General features: G+C 42.4%; 1 protein-coding gene across 2 annotated transcripts in view; it reads right to left on the bottom strand.

Moving 5' to 3' along the window:
• The window catches only part of TRPC5 (transient receptor potential cation channel subfamily C member 5), a 91,495-nt gene that overhangs the window by 53,837 nt on the left and 22,356 nt on the right, over nucleotides 1–15,302 (bottom strand). For both annotated transcript variants that reach the window (XM_068152001.1, XM_068152002.1), the window contains exon 4: nucleotides 5,011–5,532. In XM_068152001.1, the coding sequence (XP_068008102.1) occupies nucleotides 5,011–5,532 (522 nt within the window). The remainder of the gene's footprint in view (nucleotides 1–5,010; nucleotides 5,533–15,302) is intronic.

Here is a 15,302-nt window from a genome sequence, read left to right as displayed (position 1 = left end):
TATGCACTGCTTTGATCTAATTCAGAGGAAGCGCTAAGCAAACTAGTCATAAGTAAAACACATTTTCTTCTGAGTGCCTTGCATTGTGTGTGTTTCTTACAGACATAAATAAACCTGCACAGCTATTTGCAACTACTAGCACCAGAACAAAAACGCAAAGCACTAAACCCCCACTAGTGTGATGTTTGCCTTCATTCTGAAGATGAGAATGACCTGTGATGGAGAAAAGCAGGAACAGGTTTAATGTACATTTCTTGTGGCTTAGCAGAATATGATATACAAGGAGAAATCTGCCCTTTTAGACCGGATTCATTGCTATGCTGTGGTTGCTTTACATTCTTTTGGCAATGTAGAAAAAAAAACTTAAAGGATCTAAGAGTTCTCTTTGCACTCTGCCTGTGCTCTGATTCTCTAATACAACCACAACACACTGCACATACAACTGGGCTTTATGAGACTGGCAAGATCCTAAGAGGTGATTTTCCCCATCTTTTCTTAGAAATACAAACAAATTAACAAATGCAGAGCTAATTTGGTGCCAGAACAGCATAGCAAAGACTGATCCTCAACAGCTGAGCTGTGCTTTCGCCTATTAAGTCTTCAGAACTTTTCTCCTTCCAAAATTAGTCATGAATAAAAGAATCTGAAAACCACAAATATGAAGACAAATGTCACATACTACAGAGCACTTATGAAAAGTGATGAACTCCCCCAATCCTACAAAAATAATTTCTCTCAAAAGTGAACTTGGAAGAAAACCGGAATGTCCATGCTGGATCTAACTCAACGTGTTTTGCAGTGCGCTAGAGCTGTCCTCATTTGTTTCTAGTATTTTGTAGGCATCACACTGTGAAGTCCTTCCTGCCTTCTAAAGATAGGATATCGTTTGCAATTTGAAACTCAGGGCAAAACCATTCTACACTTCAGAGGAGATGGAGAGGGAGCTTGTGAACGCTGCACAGCATGGTTTTAACATTTACTACCATAAAACATACTACAAGGCTACCTTAGGGCATCCTGTATAATTGAAAATTTCCCTTCTGTGTGAACAGTAATTTACCTTCTAAGACATAAGAGCTTATGGAAAACAAACATGAGGAGCAAGACATTTCTTCTCTATTGTTTTGGCCCTCCTCCAAAGGTCCTCTTCCTCATGAATGACACATGTGTCAGTTTATACAATACTTAACACATGTAATATTTGGGAGTAATCAAAACTTGTAGCTCCCAGGGGTTTTGTTGAAAAAAATCAAAACAATAGGAGATTTTTCTATCCTTGTAAAGACAAAACTTGCACCTGCATTATGAGGCAGCAACACACTGGCAGTGGGATTTACCTGGGAACACAGGCTGAGGTGGAGCTTTTGTGATGGGTATTCTTCTGGAGGTAGGACCGAAGTGAAGTGGTTCCCCTCGTTAATCTAGCCCTCACCCAAGTTGCTCGCTGTGAAGACTGAAGCACCCAGGCCAGATCAAAAGATGGAGTTGTGTGTACCAGGAATATGTTTAGCAGATTCAGCACAGAGAACTGGCACCTGTGTCCATGGCAGGGCCGACTGCTAATTGTTTGCTAAAAATTACCCCCTAAGATCACCTCCAGCAGGAAGGTGTCAAAAGATGTAGCTAACTTAACAGTGGAATTTCAAAAAGCCTCAGGAAGAGAAGAGCCTAACCTCCGACAGGATTTAGGCACTTAATCAGATTATACTCTGTTGAAAAATTTATTGCCTATTTACCTGCAGATTTACCAGCCTAATTACTTTTAAAGAGCTCTCTTCCAAGGGCCCAGTTTGGAGCAAGAACTGCGCATTGATGTCTAGCTTTTCCCACTGGGATTTTTTTCAGCTCTTTATGTTCACTGCCAGAGATCATCAACCTGCACTACACATTTGAAGGCTGTTACTCTTCTGTACCTGGAACAAACCAGCATCTGCTCTTCAGTATGGGAGAGCACAGTGGGTTCATCTGAAATGCCTGGGAGGGAAAAACCCTGAATGATGGGTCTGGTGAAGAGTACTCTTGAATTTCCATATTACTTGGGCTGGTAAAAAAAGGGGAAAAAAACCAACTTTTAATATCTACTCCCTCCACAACACATCCAGTACAGCTCCTCCATCCACAGGCAGTGATCTCTTTACCAATTCCTTCTCAACAACCTCTCTAGAGTCTTGAACCTACCTGCCTGATTGAGCTGAAATGGAATAATTTCACATTTTGTGAGTTTTGGAGGTTATTTTTCACTTTAAAAAAAAAAAAAAAAGGCTGCAGGAAATCTGTGTAACAATTAGTCTGAAACCAACGAGACTGATGTTTAATATAAAGAACTAACAACTGTGGTAACTATTTACAGCCCCAAGCAATAAATAAGGTCCACTCTAGATTTTTGTCTCAGGCTACTGGAGGTTTGAGTTGTCAGCTTTGTCCACCTTAAGATATAAAAAGCTTTTCCATCCAACCCAATCCCACTTAATATTAAGACACAGAAAGCTTCAGTGGAACAAGATGATCTACTTTCTAACAGTCTGCTGTTTCTCTCTGCAGAACTGTCTTTCACCAAACCAAACTTGTTTCTATTTTCCTTCCTGTCCCAAATAACATTCTCTCAGTCTGATACTCTTCAGTCAAGACTAAAAGGCCTTTCTCAGTGTCACTCTGCTCCCACTCTCTTTTTTTTTTTCAGAAGCTGCCAGTGATGTTTGCATCCTGCTTTGTGTTTTGGATTGGACTAATCACCAAGAAAACAAAACCACTGCACTATTTACTTGCATCCAAACACCATCCTGCAGAATACATTGGGCATTTATGAACGACCAGGTAGGATGAGGGGGTTTAGCAGTGCTGGTTTCCCAAACTCATTTGTTCTGTTCCTGCCCACCACTATTCTACCTGGAAACAGCACTGACATTAGTTGACAACACAGAGCATATTTGCTAGCATTTATATGCTGGAACTGTCATGAATATGTCACAAAACATGGAATTTGGCATATGCTTGGAATTCAGTCAAATGTGCCTAAAAAAACCAAAAAACCAAGAGATAGAAACTGTCAAGCAAGGAAGCAAAGATTAAAAATGTGTTACTTTAAAATAGAAGAGCTTTAGGACCGATCAGCACTACACTCATTATAGTCAGCTCCTTCAGACTTGCAATTCCTTGATGAGAACACAAGGTGCAGGCAGCCACGGATATATCCTTGGATGCTGCTGCATGGTCTAGACAACAAGTGCTGTGAGGAGTGGCTGAGAGAACTGGGGTTGCTTAGCCTGGAGTAAAGAAGGCTGAGGGGAGACCTTTTTTTGGTCTCTACAACTACCTGAAAGGAGGCTGTAGTGAGGTGGAGGTTGGTCTCTTCTCCCAGATGGCAAGTGACAAGATGAGAGGAAAGAGCCCCAGGTTGTGCCAGGGGAGGTTTAGGTTGAATATTAAGAGAAATTTCTTCCCTGAAAGGGTTGTCAAGCCCTGGAACACCCCACCCAGGACAGTGGTTGAATTATCATCCCTGGAGGTATTTAAAAGACATGCAGATGTGTTGCCCAGGGAGGTGGTGGGGGCCCCATCCCTGGAGGTTTTTAAGGTCAGGCTGGATGTGGCTCTGAGCAACCTGATCTAGTGTGAGGTGTCCCTGCCCATGGCAGGGAGGTTGGAACTGGATGACCCTTGAGATCCCTTCCAACCCTAACAATTCTATGATTCTATATGTTGGATTCATAAAGACTGGGGGTTCAGCTCCCGCTTATTTGCATCAAGGGGCTGGTACTCAGCAGGTAACAGACCAAAGAGAAGAAAGGAATATCTGCATCTTTCACTTAGTGTCTATTTTACCACAGATGACATGAGCAGCCATTAAAGGAGGTGGAATGTACTGTATCAGGCTATCCTCATCTAGGTCAGTGCATAAAACAAAGCATCAGTTGTGGGGAAGACACTGGAAAGAGTGATGTGACAGGCTTTTCTGAGGCTCTTGTCACCCTCCAGACACAGAATAATGTAATAGACATTGCAATTCCATTCCTCAACCATGCAAGTTAAATTCCTCCTTCAGATAACCTAGAACATCACTGGCCAGCAGTAATATATCATCTACTAGATTCTGTCCAGGTTTGGAAATAGAAAGAAAATCCACAGCCAACTAATGAAACTGTTGTCAGCATTCTCCTTGGGTGCATGACCTTTATGGAATCAACTGATAAATCTCTGTGTTTGCAGGGCTCCTGAAAGGCTCTGTGTCCTTTAGTAGCAGTATGTCTGTCTTTTCTGCTACTATGGGCAGAAGGTTGAATTCCTGGGGATTGCTTCTCAGTTGAGAACATGAATCAGGAAGCAAGAATCCACTTGAGGTGTTTCAGGGGTGGAGAAGTATTTGCATGATATGAGCCACTTGCTAGCATCACATGAGCATTTTCACCTAACAAAATAGCTGATAGAATTGAGACCTGGGACAGTGAGACTGCTTTTGGTATCTCCTGCTCTCTTTTGCTGCTGTCATTTCTCTGGCCCTTATGAGTCAGTCTTGAATGAGTGCTAGGAAGTGTTTGGTGGCTGGAGGAAGTGATTTGTATATTATATTATATTATTTCCTACAGTCAAGATCTTCATGATCCAGGCAACTCCTTCTAGCTGTTGGTTCCTGTATAAAAGCAGCTACTGGGAAAAGCTTTTGGAGCTAACAAACCTGGAAAGCTCTGAAGGGTGTTCTTTGCAGGGGGGTGGGTTACCATGAAAAGGCATTCAAGTGTCTTTGAATCAGTCAGTGCTGTAGAAGCCATAACCTACTGCAGAAAGTCCCAGTCCTGTGCCCTCAACTGTCATCAGATTCATGCTGTCACCATGGTACATTAAGCCTCCTGATTTATGACTAACCCATCTGCACATGGTTTTCTACTCAACCCAAACTCAACCCTGCTGGCTGTCAGCTGGAAACCCTGAACAAAACCATGGAGACTAAAGAAATGAACCATTATACCAAACACATAAAGCCTTCACACCACTTTCCATTTAGAGGACTCTTACCTCTTTCTGGTGATACTTTATTGCTACCTTTAGCTTTGCCAAGTCATGACATTTTTGGGGATCCAGCTCTTCACTTTGATCATCTCTGTGGTTGAGAATGATCTCCAGTTCTCGGGAACTCCGTGCTTGATCCAAAAGGTCCTTAGCAAAACGCTTGCACTGCTGTGAAAGTTCTTCATATTCAGCCTTGAACTCATTTTCCACTTTACTGAGCTCCTTTAGCTCCCAGCCCAGTCGGAAGGCCGTCAAGATGGGGTCCTCACTTGATAAGGCAATCAACGAAGGGCTGGCTAAGGCTTTGTAGATGTTCAGCCTTGACCTGGAATGTCTCAGGCTGTCCACCTCTGAACTGGAGACACATTCCACACAGTTGCATCTGATCTGGTGTGGGCGTGGAATTGTTACCCGTCTTTGGACAAGCAGTTTGATGATTTCGTAGTTGTTGGTGTGAGCCGCCAGCATTATTGGGGTGATATCTGGAGTGAATTCTGAAAATTGAGTGTCCATCATCAAGGTTGGAACCTATATAAAGGGATAAACCATAGTCATATTTCAGGTGGAACAGCAGAAGTCATCTCTCTCTCCTTCGCACTTCACTTTTGCCATAGCAAAACAGAGTTCTAACACGCTCTGTTCTTTAGACCATGTTGTATCCATGCACACAGACTCTGCTATTTGGTAAAACCATCCTCCCCCAAACCATGCCTGTCTGTCCTCATGAGTAGGCATCTGTGACCATTTATTTGCCAGTCTGGGGTAAAAATGAATCACACCCTAGTCCAAATGCTTCAGATGTGGACCTGTTCTGCAATGGGTATTAATTCATGTACCAAACCGGGGAATTTTGTAAGGAAAAAGGAAAACAAAAGGCACAGGTAATTACACAAAAAGAAAGGAAAGTCTAGAAGAGAGTGAACACTGAATAGATTCCATAACTCATTATTTGCATTACAGACCTACATTAGAAATCCAAGAACCTGCTCCTAGCAAGCCCCACCCAAACCCAACCCAACCCACCCCTGGTCTGCAGAGGAGCTCTGGCTCTTCCTCACCTTTTCCCTACTGTTTTTGTTTGAAAATACTTCCACTTTTCAGCGGAAGGATACATTACATAACTGCCCTCAGAACAGATCTGGGTTTTTTTTAATGGGTTTGAAACAATTTGAATGTAAACCCAATGAGCCATAGTCCACTACAAATAAGACACTCCAGGGTGTGCATTATTCAGCTACTGTTGCACTTCTCAAAAGATGAGCTTAATGCACACCCTGTTGTGTCTTATTACTATATGCAGAGTGCAAAATTAGACCAAAATGCTCTTACATCCCAAGCACACAGTGTGTTTCCATTTGCAGCACAGGCAGCTCTCTTTGTTGTGTGTTAATCACTACTCAAGCATACTGTACTTCGTGTGCCCACTACTCCTGCCCTGGCAGTTGGCATCCTGCTGATCAAGGGGTGATTGCTGGTTTTGGTGAACAGTAGGTCTGTTTCCCCTTGCAAATGTCAAAGGAGTTTCAGAGAAACTGTTGTTAAAGACTCCTAGTGACAGGAAACATTACTCAGTCTGTAACAATCCAAAAGTAAAGCAGAGATAAAGTAGCATAAAGTAACTGTTAGAAATCCTTCCCTAGGATATACCTAAGGCTGGTTAGAGAATCACAAGAATGGTTTGACCTTTATAGGTGATCTAACCCTCTACAGCCAGAAGGGACATCTGCAACTACAGCAGGTTGCCCAGAGCCCCAGACAACCTGACCTGGAGTGGTTCCAAAGATGGAGCATCTACCACCTCTAGGCAACCTGGGCCAGTGTCTCACCACCACCAGCATAAAAAAGTCTCCCTTCTACCTAGTCTAAATCTCCCTCTTTTAGTTTAAACCCATTGCCCCTTGTCCTATCACAATACACCCTACTAAAATGTCCCTCGTCATCTCTCTTATATGCCACTATTAGTGCTGAAAGGCTGCAATAGGTCAGAGCCAGTGAACCTCCAACCACAGAATCTGAGCTCCCTGGGAGTTAAGTGCCTCTATAGCACTAAATTGCTGAAGACTCCTGGGCTGCAGCTGATTGATAAACCTCTACATAACCCATCTGTGGCAGTAGGACACAGCCTGTTTATAACACACAATGCCCTCCTGTGGGTTGGCACCACACTCAGATGCTGGGTCATGTATGAAAGCAGGGCATCCCTAGGTGGCTGGAGGTATTTTGGGGAATAATACAAGTCGGAAGGTCACAAGGAGTTAAATCGCTGGCACCCTACAGACGCAGGAGTGTAAAGAGGCTTTGCTAAACCAGCTGGTCCTTACAGAGATAGCCAAGGGGGAGGCTATAAATATGGCTCCTGGAGAAATTATACTGGTAGTGAAGGTTTGCTGTGGGTCGTGGAGGGCTTGATGTCTCTCAGGAAGGTTGGATAAATGTATTTGAAGATACCAAGCAGCACACAGCTGAAAGCAGCTCATTGCAGGATCTTTGACTTTCTTCCTCTTCCTTTGCTTAGCTAGTTTAGGTACTTTGCTAAATGTCAAGAGAAAGGTGTGGGTTTTTCTTTTTTTTTCTCACTCTCATTTAAAAGCATTTTTCTTAAGCCCTGGTGCTTGAATAATTGCATTTATCTTCCCCCCCCCCCTGTTTTCAGTCAGTCACTGACTTCTGTATTCAGAGCCTCTGCCTCAAAGGAAGAATGCTCCCCCTCTCTATCACTCCTATTACTGTCAAGTTTAATCTTGTTTTCCTGTATGGAAGTTATTGTACGCAAGGCTGTGAAAAGGATTTTCAGCTTTACACAGATGAAGTATTCATGTCGCTCAGAATATGGAATGGGTGCTTGCAGAGAAGGTAGTACTGTTACAGGTGGGGATAGTGCTAATCTTGTCTGCTCCTAAGGACTTCCAAATCTGGATCTAGGGCTCTCAAAAGGGTTGTCTCAAGGTTTGAGATCGAATTGAGATATTTATTCTGTCTCATACCCCCAATATGAGGCAGTACTTTGGTGGTATCAGGCAGCTGCCATGTGGAGGGTGTGTTTTCCCGGCTCTTTTAATTAAAGGATAAGAAGTGAAATGGTGGTGCAGAGATATAGAGGCTCCCTGGAGTCTGGGAGTAGATCAGTGTGAGGCCTCAAATCACAGGAGCTGAAGATTATTTCTGATTATAGCTGAGCAGCAGAACAAACACAGGAGGGAAACAGTGTGAGTGATGGCTGCTGTGGCCACTTTCCTATGCCTGCCTGATCCCAAGACCATTCATTGGCTAAAAATTATACATCTCATGGTGAATATTTTTGTTGTCTTCTTGCACAGCTCTTTGATGTCCTGCATCCTTGCAGACAAGATGTCTTGTTTTAAAGGCAGGGCTGTGCCAAGCCAGCCTTTGCTCCAAAGGCTGTGCTCTGTGTGTTAGCACTGGAGGGGTAGCAGAGATTACAGCAATGCATTGTAATTGCTGATGGTCCTCCTGCACTACTCTGACAGGTTGAGTTTATGTTTAGATCAGCTTCTTCTATGGCTTGGGTTAACTTACAGTGATGGAAGCAGTAGAGGAATAAATTATTCTACCCCAAGGGCTCTGCTAAGCTCTCCCAAGGTTATTTTCATTAAGTGACCTGAATAACAAATTCTTTTCCATTAACCTCATCACCTGACACAAGCTGTTAAGCGGAGTCCTTCAGAACCTTATTGTCACACTTGCACAGGAGCATGTTGCCTTGCCTGCATTTCAGAAATTAGGGCTACCATTAACAACAAGTGACTGAATGCTTGTTAATATCTTTCTAGAATAAATCCTCAAAAAGATAGACTGCTTAGCACAGTACTGCTGCTTCTCTGAACCATACTGCAGGCAGTGAAAGATCTCTATTTAAAGAGAGAAAAATTAAGGGGAGAAATAAGCTTAATTTGTTAGAGGAGAAGAAAATGGAGGATTAGCTCACATAAAAGCACTGTTCAGTAAAGCTAAGCTCTCCTCTGAACAAGTTTTCCAGTAAATAGTGCACTGCTGGAAAGAAGCTTTAGACAGGAAGAGCAGGACTATCTGCTTTGTTAGTAACTAGCACAGTGTAAGAGGAGCAGAATTACTGAGGGAAAAAAAACCCTGCCACGGAAAACTCAATGACCTTGTAGGTCTTTCAGGAGTTTTACTTTGGATTTAATCTCGTTTGCTATCTGAGTGCCCCTGGAGCACATCCTCTGGTTTAGTGCTGTGTAAAAGCAACCCAGTTCAAGTGCTTTGAGGCTGCTCAGCAATGGGAACCAAAGCACAGCAAATGCATGCACACTCCGCAACCAACCTCAGACTCCAATGAATGCATCTTTTGCCTTTTACCTGGGAACTAATATGCAGGTTTAAACACTAGAAGATTTTGAAGCAGGCTATCATGTTTCTATAGCATCTATCATCTACGTGTATTAAAAAAGGACAGCTAGGTGACAAAAAGCTGTTCTGCAGCAAAATCTTGAACTCTTAGGAAAGAGTTCTGCCTCATGACTATCCTGGGATGGTTTTCTGTTTTATCTCTGCATCTTATGCTTTTCTATATTGACAGTCCTCCTGATTATGGTCTGAGGACCCTACCAGACAGTAGCCTCCCTTCCCATTCAGGTCTCTTGTCAGTGTTCCCTTTCACAGCTGCAGCCTCCCCAGACAACTGCAGCCTCCCCAGATGACCCTTTAGTGCTTCAGGCTCAAACTGAAAAGATAATATCTACACAGTAAAGCAAACCCAAACCACAAGATCCTTTCCTTTCTTGGTTTTCTTATTCTAATTGTAAGCTTCTCGGGTCAAAGGCAGTTTAAACATGCATCCTGTCTGACATTGAGAATGCTGTTACTTTTTCTTGAAAATAACTAAAGCCACTTCTACCTGCTACAGGAGCAATTGCCCCATTTTCAGGACATACCCATTCTGTAAAGTAGCACCACACCTGAGCCCGAGTAATAAATTGTAAGCATAATCACAATAAGCTGTAAATTATTATTAAACTGCATTATTTTCTGCTTGCACAACTTTTTGATTCAACTATATGTTACAAAAGATTTTTCCACTAGCCAAACCAATGTTTAACTAAACAGAACAAACTCATACAAACTCAATGGCCAACTTCAAATGCAGCACTTGTAGAAATGGAAGCCCAGGTAATTTATCGAGCAGTTATTTCCTATTTCTAGTTTGGTTTTCTGCATTCAGCCCTGTGGGGAAGTGCACACATCACTAACAGGCAGAGCCAGTTTCTGCCATTCTAAGAAGACTTTGTACAACAATGCAATGTGAGGCTCAGTGGTCAGAAGGAGCTTTAGCAATGAGCGTGATTTTGTTCAGAATCGCAGTCCTGTGGTACTTCTAGCTGCAGCTCTATAAATAGAGTATGAGAGACAGTCGGTGTTGCTACACTGCAGTTCAGCCCTGTTACCAGCAAAAGCATCTTGAAAAACATACATATTGTGACTGGCACAATGGGCATTTGATTCCCCATGTGGGACTCTGGAAAAATGCTGCACACTTCTACATATGTAAGCATTCATTCTAGGTGGTGCAGGTTTCAATACCTGAATATCTTAATCAGAGATGCCCTGAGAGACATCTTCTATCAGAGTGATGACAATAGCTACATAACAGCGAGGCTGTTTTCCCTCTAAAGAGCAATTCATTGACTGAAATTATGTAATTTGGTTAATGAAAGATAATGAACAGCACAAACTGATAACAAAAGTCATGTACTTTAAGGGCTTTTGTACTGGTTATGAAGTGCATTAACTCCTGCATAAAGCACACATGGTTGTAGAAGTACTTTTGGAGAAGCGCTGCTGTTGTAATTGAAGTATTCCAGTAATTTCAATACAGCTGTCCCAGAACATCCAGCTGGTGAAAAGGCTCCTTCTGGACTAAAATCTGCTCAGTGACTTACACACCTGTAAAGCCAAATAAAGTCTCTGCCCCTCAGACTGCTACTGCAAAACAGAGAAAACTGGTACCTTTTAGTACCTTGCAGCATGCCAAATGCTTGTACGAGGTTTCCAGATGGTGAATATTAACACTGAAATAGACATCTTTGAATAAAATACAGCACAATACAATTGCATTGCTGCTAAGATACTGGGAAAATGAGATTTGTGATACCTGTATAGCCAAATGTTTCTCTGTAACAGAAGCAAAATATTCATGTATCTGCTCTTGATTCTTCAAGTTTTAATTTGACTTCTTACCCATGTGCTTAAAAGTGAAGGTAGACCCAAGGGTTTGCAGAGCTACACTGAAACCTATTGCATCTGACAGTGGCAGAACTGCAGCAGAGCTTGTGCTCAGCCATGTGTTCAGGAAATGCAGCACAGCCAGGAAGATTGTCAAAAGATGTCACCATTTGTGGTTGATGCTCTATAATAACTTCCCTTTTATTTGGGATTAAAAAAGAATCCAGAGAGAAGTTTTCAGAAGGAAAGGACTCTGCAAATATGCATTTAAATGGCCTATGGCTATTTCTTGCAGACAGAGTGCTCTCTTCTAAGCCATTCTCCCCTTCTGATATGAGTGGAGGAAATATGATGAGGCACTTGATGATGAAATGAATATAGAGTGCAGTTGGCACGGAGTTTATTATCCAAGTCACAGAGGGACACTATTAAAGACAGAGCTTGTCTTTGAACCTCTTGTATGTAAATCCAGTGTAGTGCTGAGGTCTGCTTTGCCCTGAATTCTGCTCTTGCTCCAGCTAAGAACTGCTGAATGCAGCATGAAGAAGGGTTAGCAAGTGCCCACCACTCTTCAGCGACATCAGACCAGAGCTGTGCCATGAGCAATTGCACCCTCTCCTGGTTATGACTTTTCCTCCGTGTAGGAATGGTTGAGGAGTTCATTGTAGTTACAATTTACATGTTATGTCACATTATCTCTATGAGATGGCCAACTATCAAATGCATCTTGGCTTTATCATATGCTTAGGCAGCCTGGGGCTATCTGAATAATGACACTTGTCCAGTTAAACAAGGGACAAAAATTCAGGACTGTTAAAAATCCAGCTACTATTAATGAAGCTGCTAGAGAAAAAATAGCCTAAGTGACATCAGAACCTGCCTTGCAGCATGTTATGGATCTACCAAAGCCTTGTCAAAACATGTTCTAGCTGCTTTCTAGATCATTTTCCCAAGACCCTCAGGGTCTAAATCTAGTATTGCTAACAAGACAGTACAATGAATCGTCTCCTGAAGCTGATTTTTTCCCCATTTGGAAACATAAAGCGCAGTTTGTTCATTTTTTTTCACTTTCATTACCATTTTACTCTGTAATAGGGGCAGCTGGTTTGGGTGAAAACAAAGATTACACTCTAACAATTTTTACTGTGAAGTTTGGAAATTAATTTTGTTAAAGAGCTTAATCAAATCCTCTATGTTTCCCAGCTACACTAAAGGCCTTGGAACAGCTCTGCACTTTAGAGATTTTTTTTTCATTTTATGGATTAGCTTTTCCCTGACCCTAAGTGTGCTGAAACAAATACAGCCCATGGTTAGCTGGAAATTTGCAGGCTCTGTCTTCAAGGTAATCTTGGCCATTCTTTTGTTAATATTTTTCAGGATTTATTCTGGAAAGGAAGAACTGTCCAGCTTTTTAAATCATTTTTTTTCTGGTATCTATTTTCTATTCTTAGTGGTTACAAGGACAAGATGTGCTAATATAGGCTAATAATCCTGCTATCTATAGCCTTTTATGTCATCTTTGTACATAAAATGCCCTTATTTCCTGTAATTTATTGATGTGTGCAGAGAAGAGATGTTTCATTAAGTTTAGATGAGGTAATATATTGCTAAGAGGGCTTGAAAAGGGAGGGCTTTTTGCTTGGGAGAGGTGGGGTTGTGTTCCTATTCAATCACATTCCTTAAAAAAGAAAAGAGAGAAGGATCAGATTTGATCATTAGACAACATCAGAGAGGAGTGAGTGCCTGCATCTGGTGCCAGCCCGGTGCTGTCTGATGTTGCAAAAAACACAGCTCACAAACAGGATGCTCACAAACAGGAGCCTGTGCTTTTGGCATTGGTGTTACACCAACCAAGAAGACACTGTGGCTTCTGTAAAGACCCCCAGAGTTTGAGATAACAAAGAAGCGACCATCCAGAGGAATGGCCGGGTGTCACATGACAAGGAAATCTGCATGCTTGTGATCATCCTGTATTACCACTTAGGCAGTGACTTCCTTTGTTATTTCTAACGTTAGGTAGTTCAAAACATTCAGCTAATGACATGCTTCTCATGCTTCAGAGACTGCCTCTAACGCATCATCTGTCTGCCTGAAGAGTGTTTAAGTGGAGCACACGAGGCCTCTCACACTGCCTTGAATTAAGTACCAACAATGCATGTGACCCTGAGCTTCTTGCAGGCTTGAGCAGCTTTCCAACATGTTGTCCTAAGGCAATGACAGAGCACAGACCTTGGATCACAGCATTCACGTGCTGGAACCATGCAGAGACAACTAGAGAGAATATTGTTCAGAGTTAATGCCTTTTTTATTTCCCCCACCTTGTTGCCTCTGAAAGACTGCCCTTCACAGGGACAAACAAGCCATAAAGGTGCCATTCTACTTGGCAAACCCTTGCACTGCTCTACTCGACAGCAAGATAAGTAGTAATGGACTCCTACCAAACCTTCCTGCAATTCCTTATAGAACTCAGAGCTTTGTTTTAGGAGGAGCGTGTAATTTTCTTCATACATGGAAATCTCTCTTGGAAAATGTGTTGCAACCAGGCTGACTCTCCTGTGTGTCTGTATTGGTGAATCTAGACAGCCATGTTAAAAGCTGCTTCTGGGTCTCAGAAGTCAGAGACCAAAGACAAAGATGAGTTGTGTGATGTCAGGGAATAGCTAATGCTGTAATTGGGGCTTGCAAGCAATGAGTGGTAAGTAAACTAGGTATGCTGATGGGTGCTGGGTAGGGAACGAAATGTGGGGTTTTGAAACTTAACACCTTCATCAACAGATCTATAGAGACTACAAATTTGCTTGTGTAGGAGTACATACAGGATTTTTTCCCTACAAATCATTTACTCCAGGCAGTCTACCCAGATGAATCCCACCACTCCTGACTAGAAATACACCATGCAGCATGCCAAGCACAGGCAAGTCCTAAGATCACTCCCACAAAATAATAACAATCACTCTCTGGGAAACATCTTGTATAACAGCACATACTGCCAAGTAACAAGCAATAGGACAAGAGGAAATGGCCTCAAGTTGTGCCAGGGTAGGTTTAGGTTGGGCATGAGGAACAATTTTTTTCCCCAAAAGGGTTGTGAAGCCATGGAGCAGGCTGCCAAGAGAAGTGGTGGAGTCACCATCCCTGGAGGGATTTAAAAGCTGTGTAGATGTGGTGCTAAGGGACATGGTTTAGCAGCACAGTTGGTCGGACTCAATGACCTTAAAGGCCTTTTCTAACTTGAACAGTTCCATGATTCCTGACTTCTCCACCTGTCTATACATTACATCACAAGCACAATATATTTGTGCATGCTGTGATGCAGTTTTTAGCCTGTCCCCATCAGCCCTCTAAGGAATGAATACCAGGCTTTATGTTGGCCCAGGAGAAGGAGCCAGTGACTTATTTGCCACTGTCACTTGTCTGGTAGCTGACACTGCAGCCTGCGAGCCCTAGCCCCAGTGCTTCTTGTTAGGTTCTTCATTTTGCTTCTCACCTCCTTCTCACAGATTCAAGATTGTTTGGGGAGGAAGGCAATGGGGAGGGAGGAAAGACATTCCCAGTTTAATGTAATCATTAACTGAAGTGGTCTTTGATTTCTCTGTTGTTTAGTTTAATTAGATGGAATTCATTTTGAAGGCAGCCGCCAATGTCAAAGGCATGTTAACTATAGCTATGAATTATTACTGCATCAATAAAAATAATGAAAAGCTTGGATGCTAGCAGAGCCATTAGGCTTGGGAGCAGCAGCAGCTAGTTTTCTGTTTTCAGACACAGTCTTTCTTCCTTATTGTGCCTTTCAAATATTTTCATACGGAGAAGTTGTGGCCAGTTTTCTCTCAACTGCTTCTATTCTTCAGAACCTGCTCTTGCTCAGAGTATATCTAACTAGGTTCCACCCTCTCTTTTCACTTTAGACCTCTCATATTAACATGGAAATGTTTGGTTTGAGTCATACCAAAGGGCACAATAGCTGTACTGAGTCACACCAATCAGCCTGTTAAGTTCTCTGTCAGTGCTCAACAGCAAAAACTCAGTGATTACAGGTCATGCCTATGGACCTCCTTGGTGCTCAAGTTTCCTTCCTGAATTAGCTTAGCTTTTTA

The sequence above is a fragment of the Melanerpes formicivorus genome, unplaced genomic scaffold (assembly GCF_026170545.1).
Source record: "Melanerpes formicivorus ecotype bairdi unplaced genomic scaffold, bMelFor1.0.p_v2 SCAF_22, whole genome shotgun sequence".
NCBI classification, from domain to species: Eukaryota; Metazoa; Chordata; class Aves; order Piciformes; family Picidae; genus Melanerpes; species Melanerpes formicivorus.
This window is presented reverse-complemented; position numbering and strand designations above follow the sequence as displayed.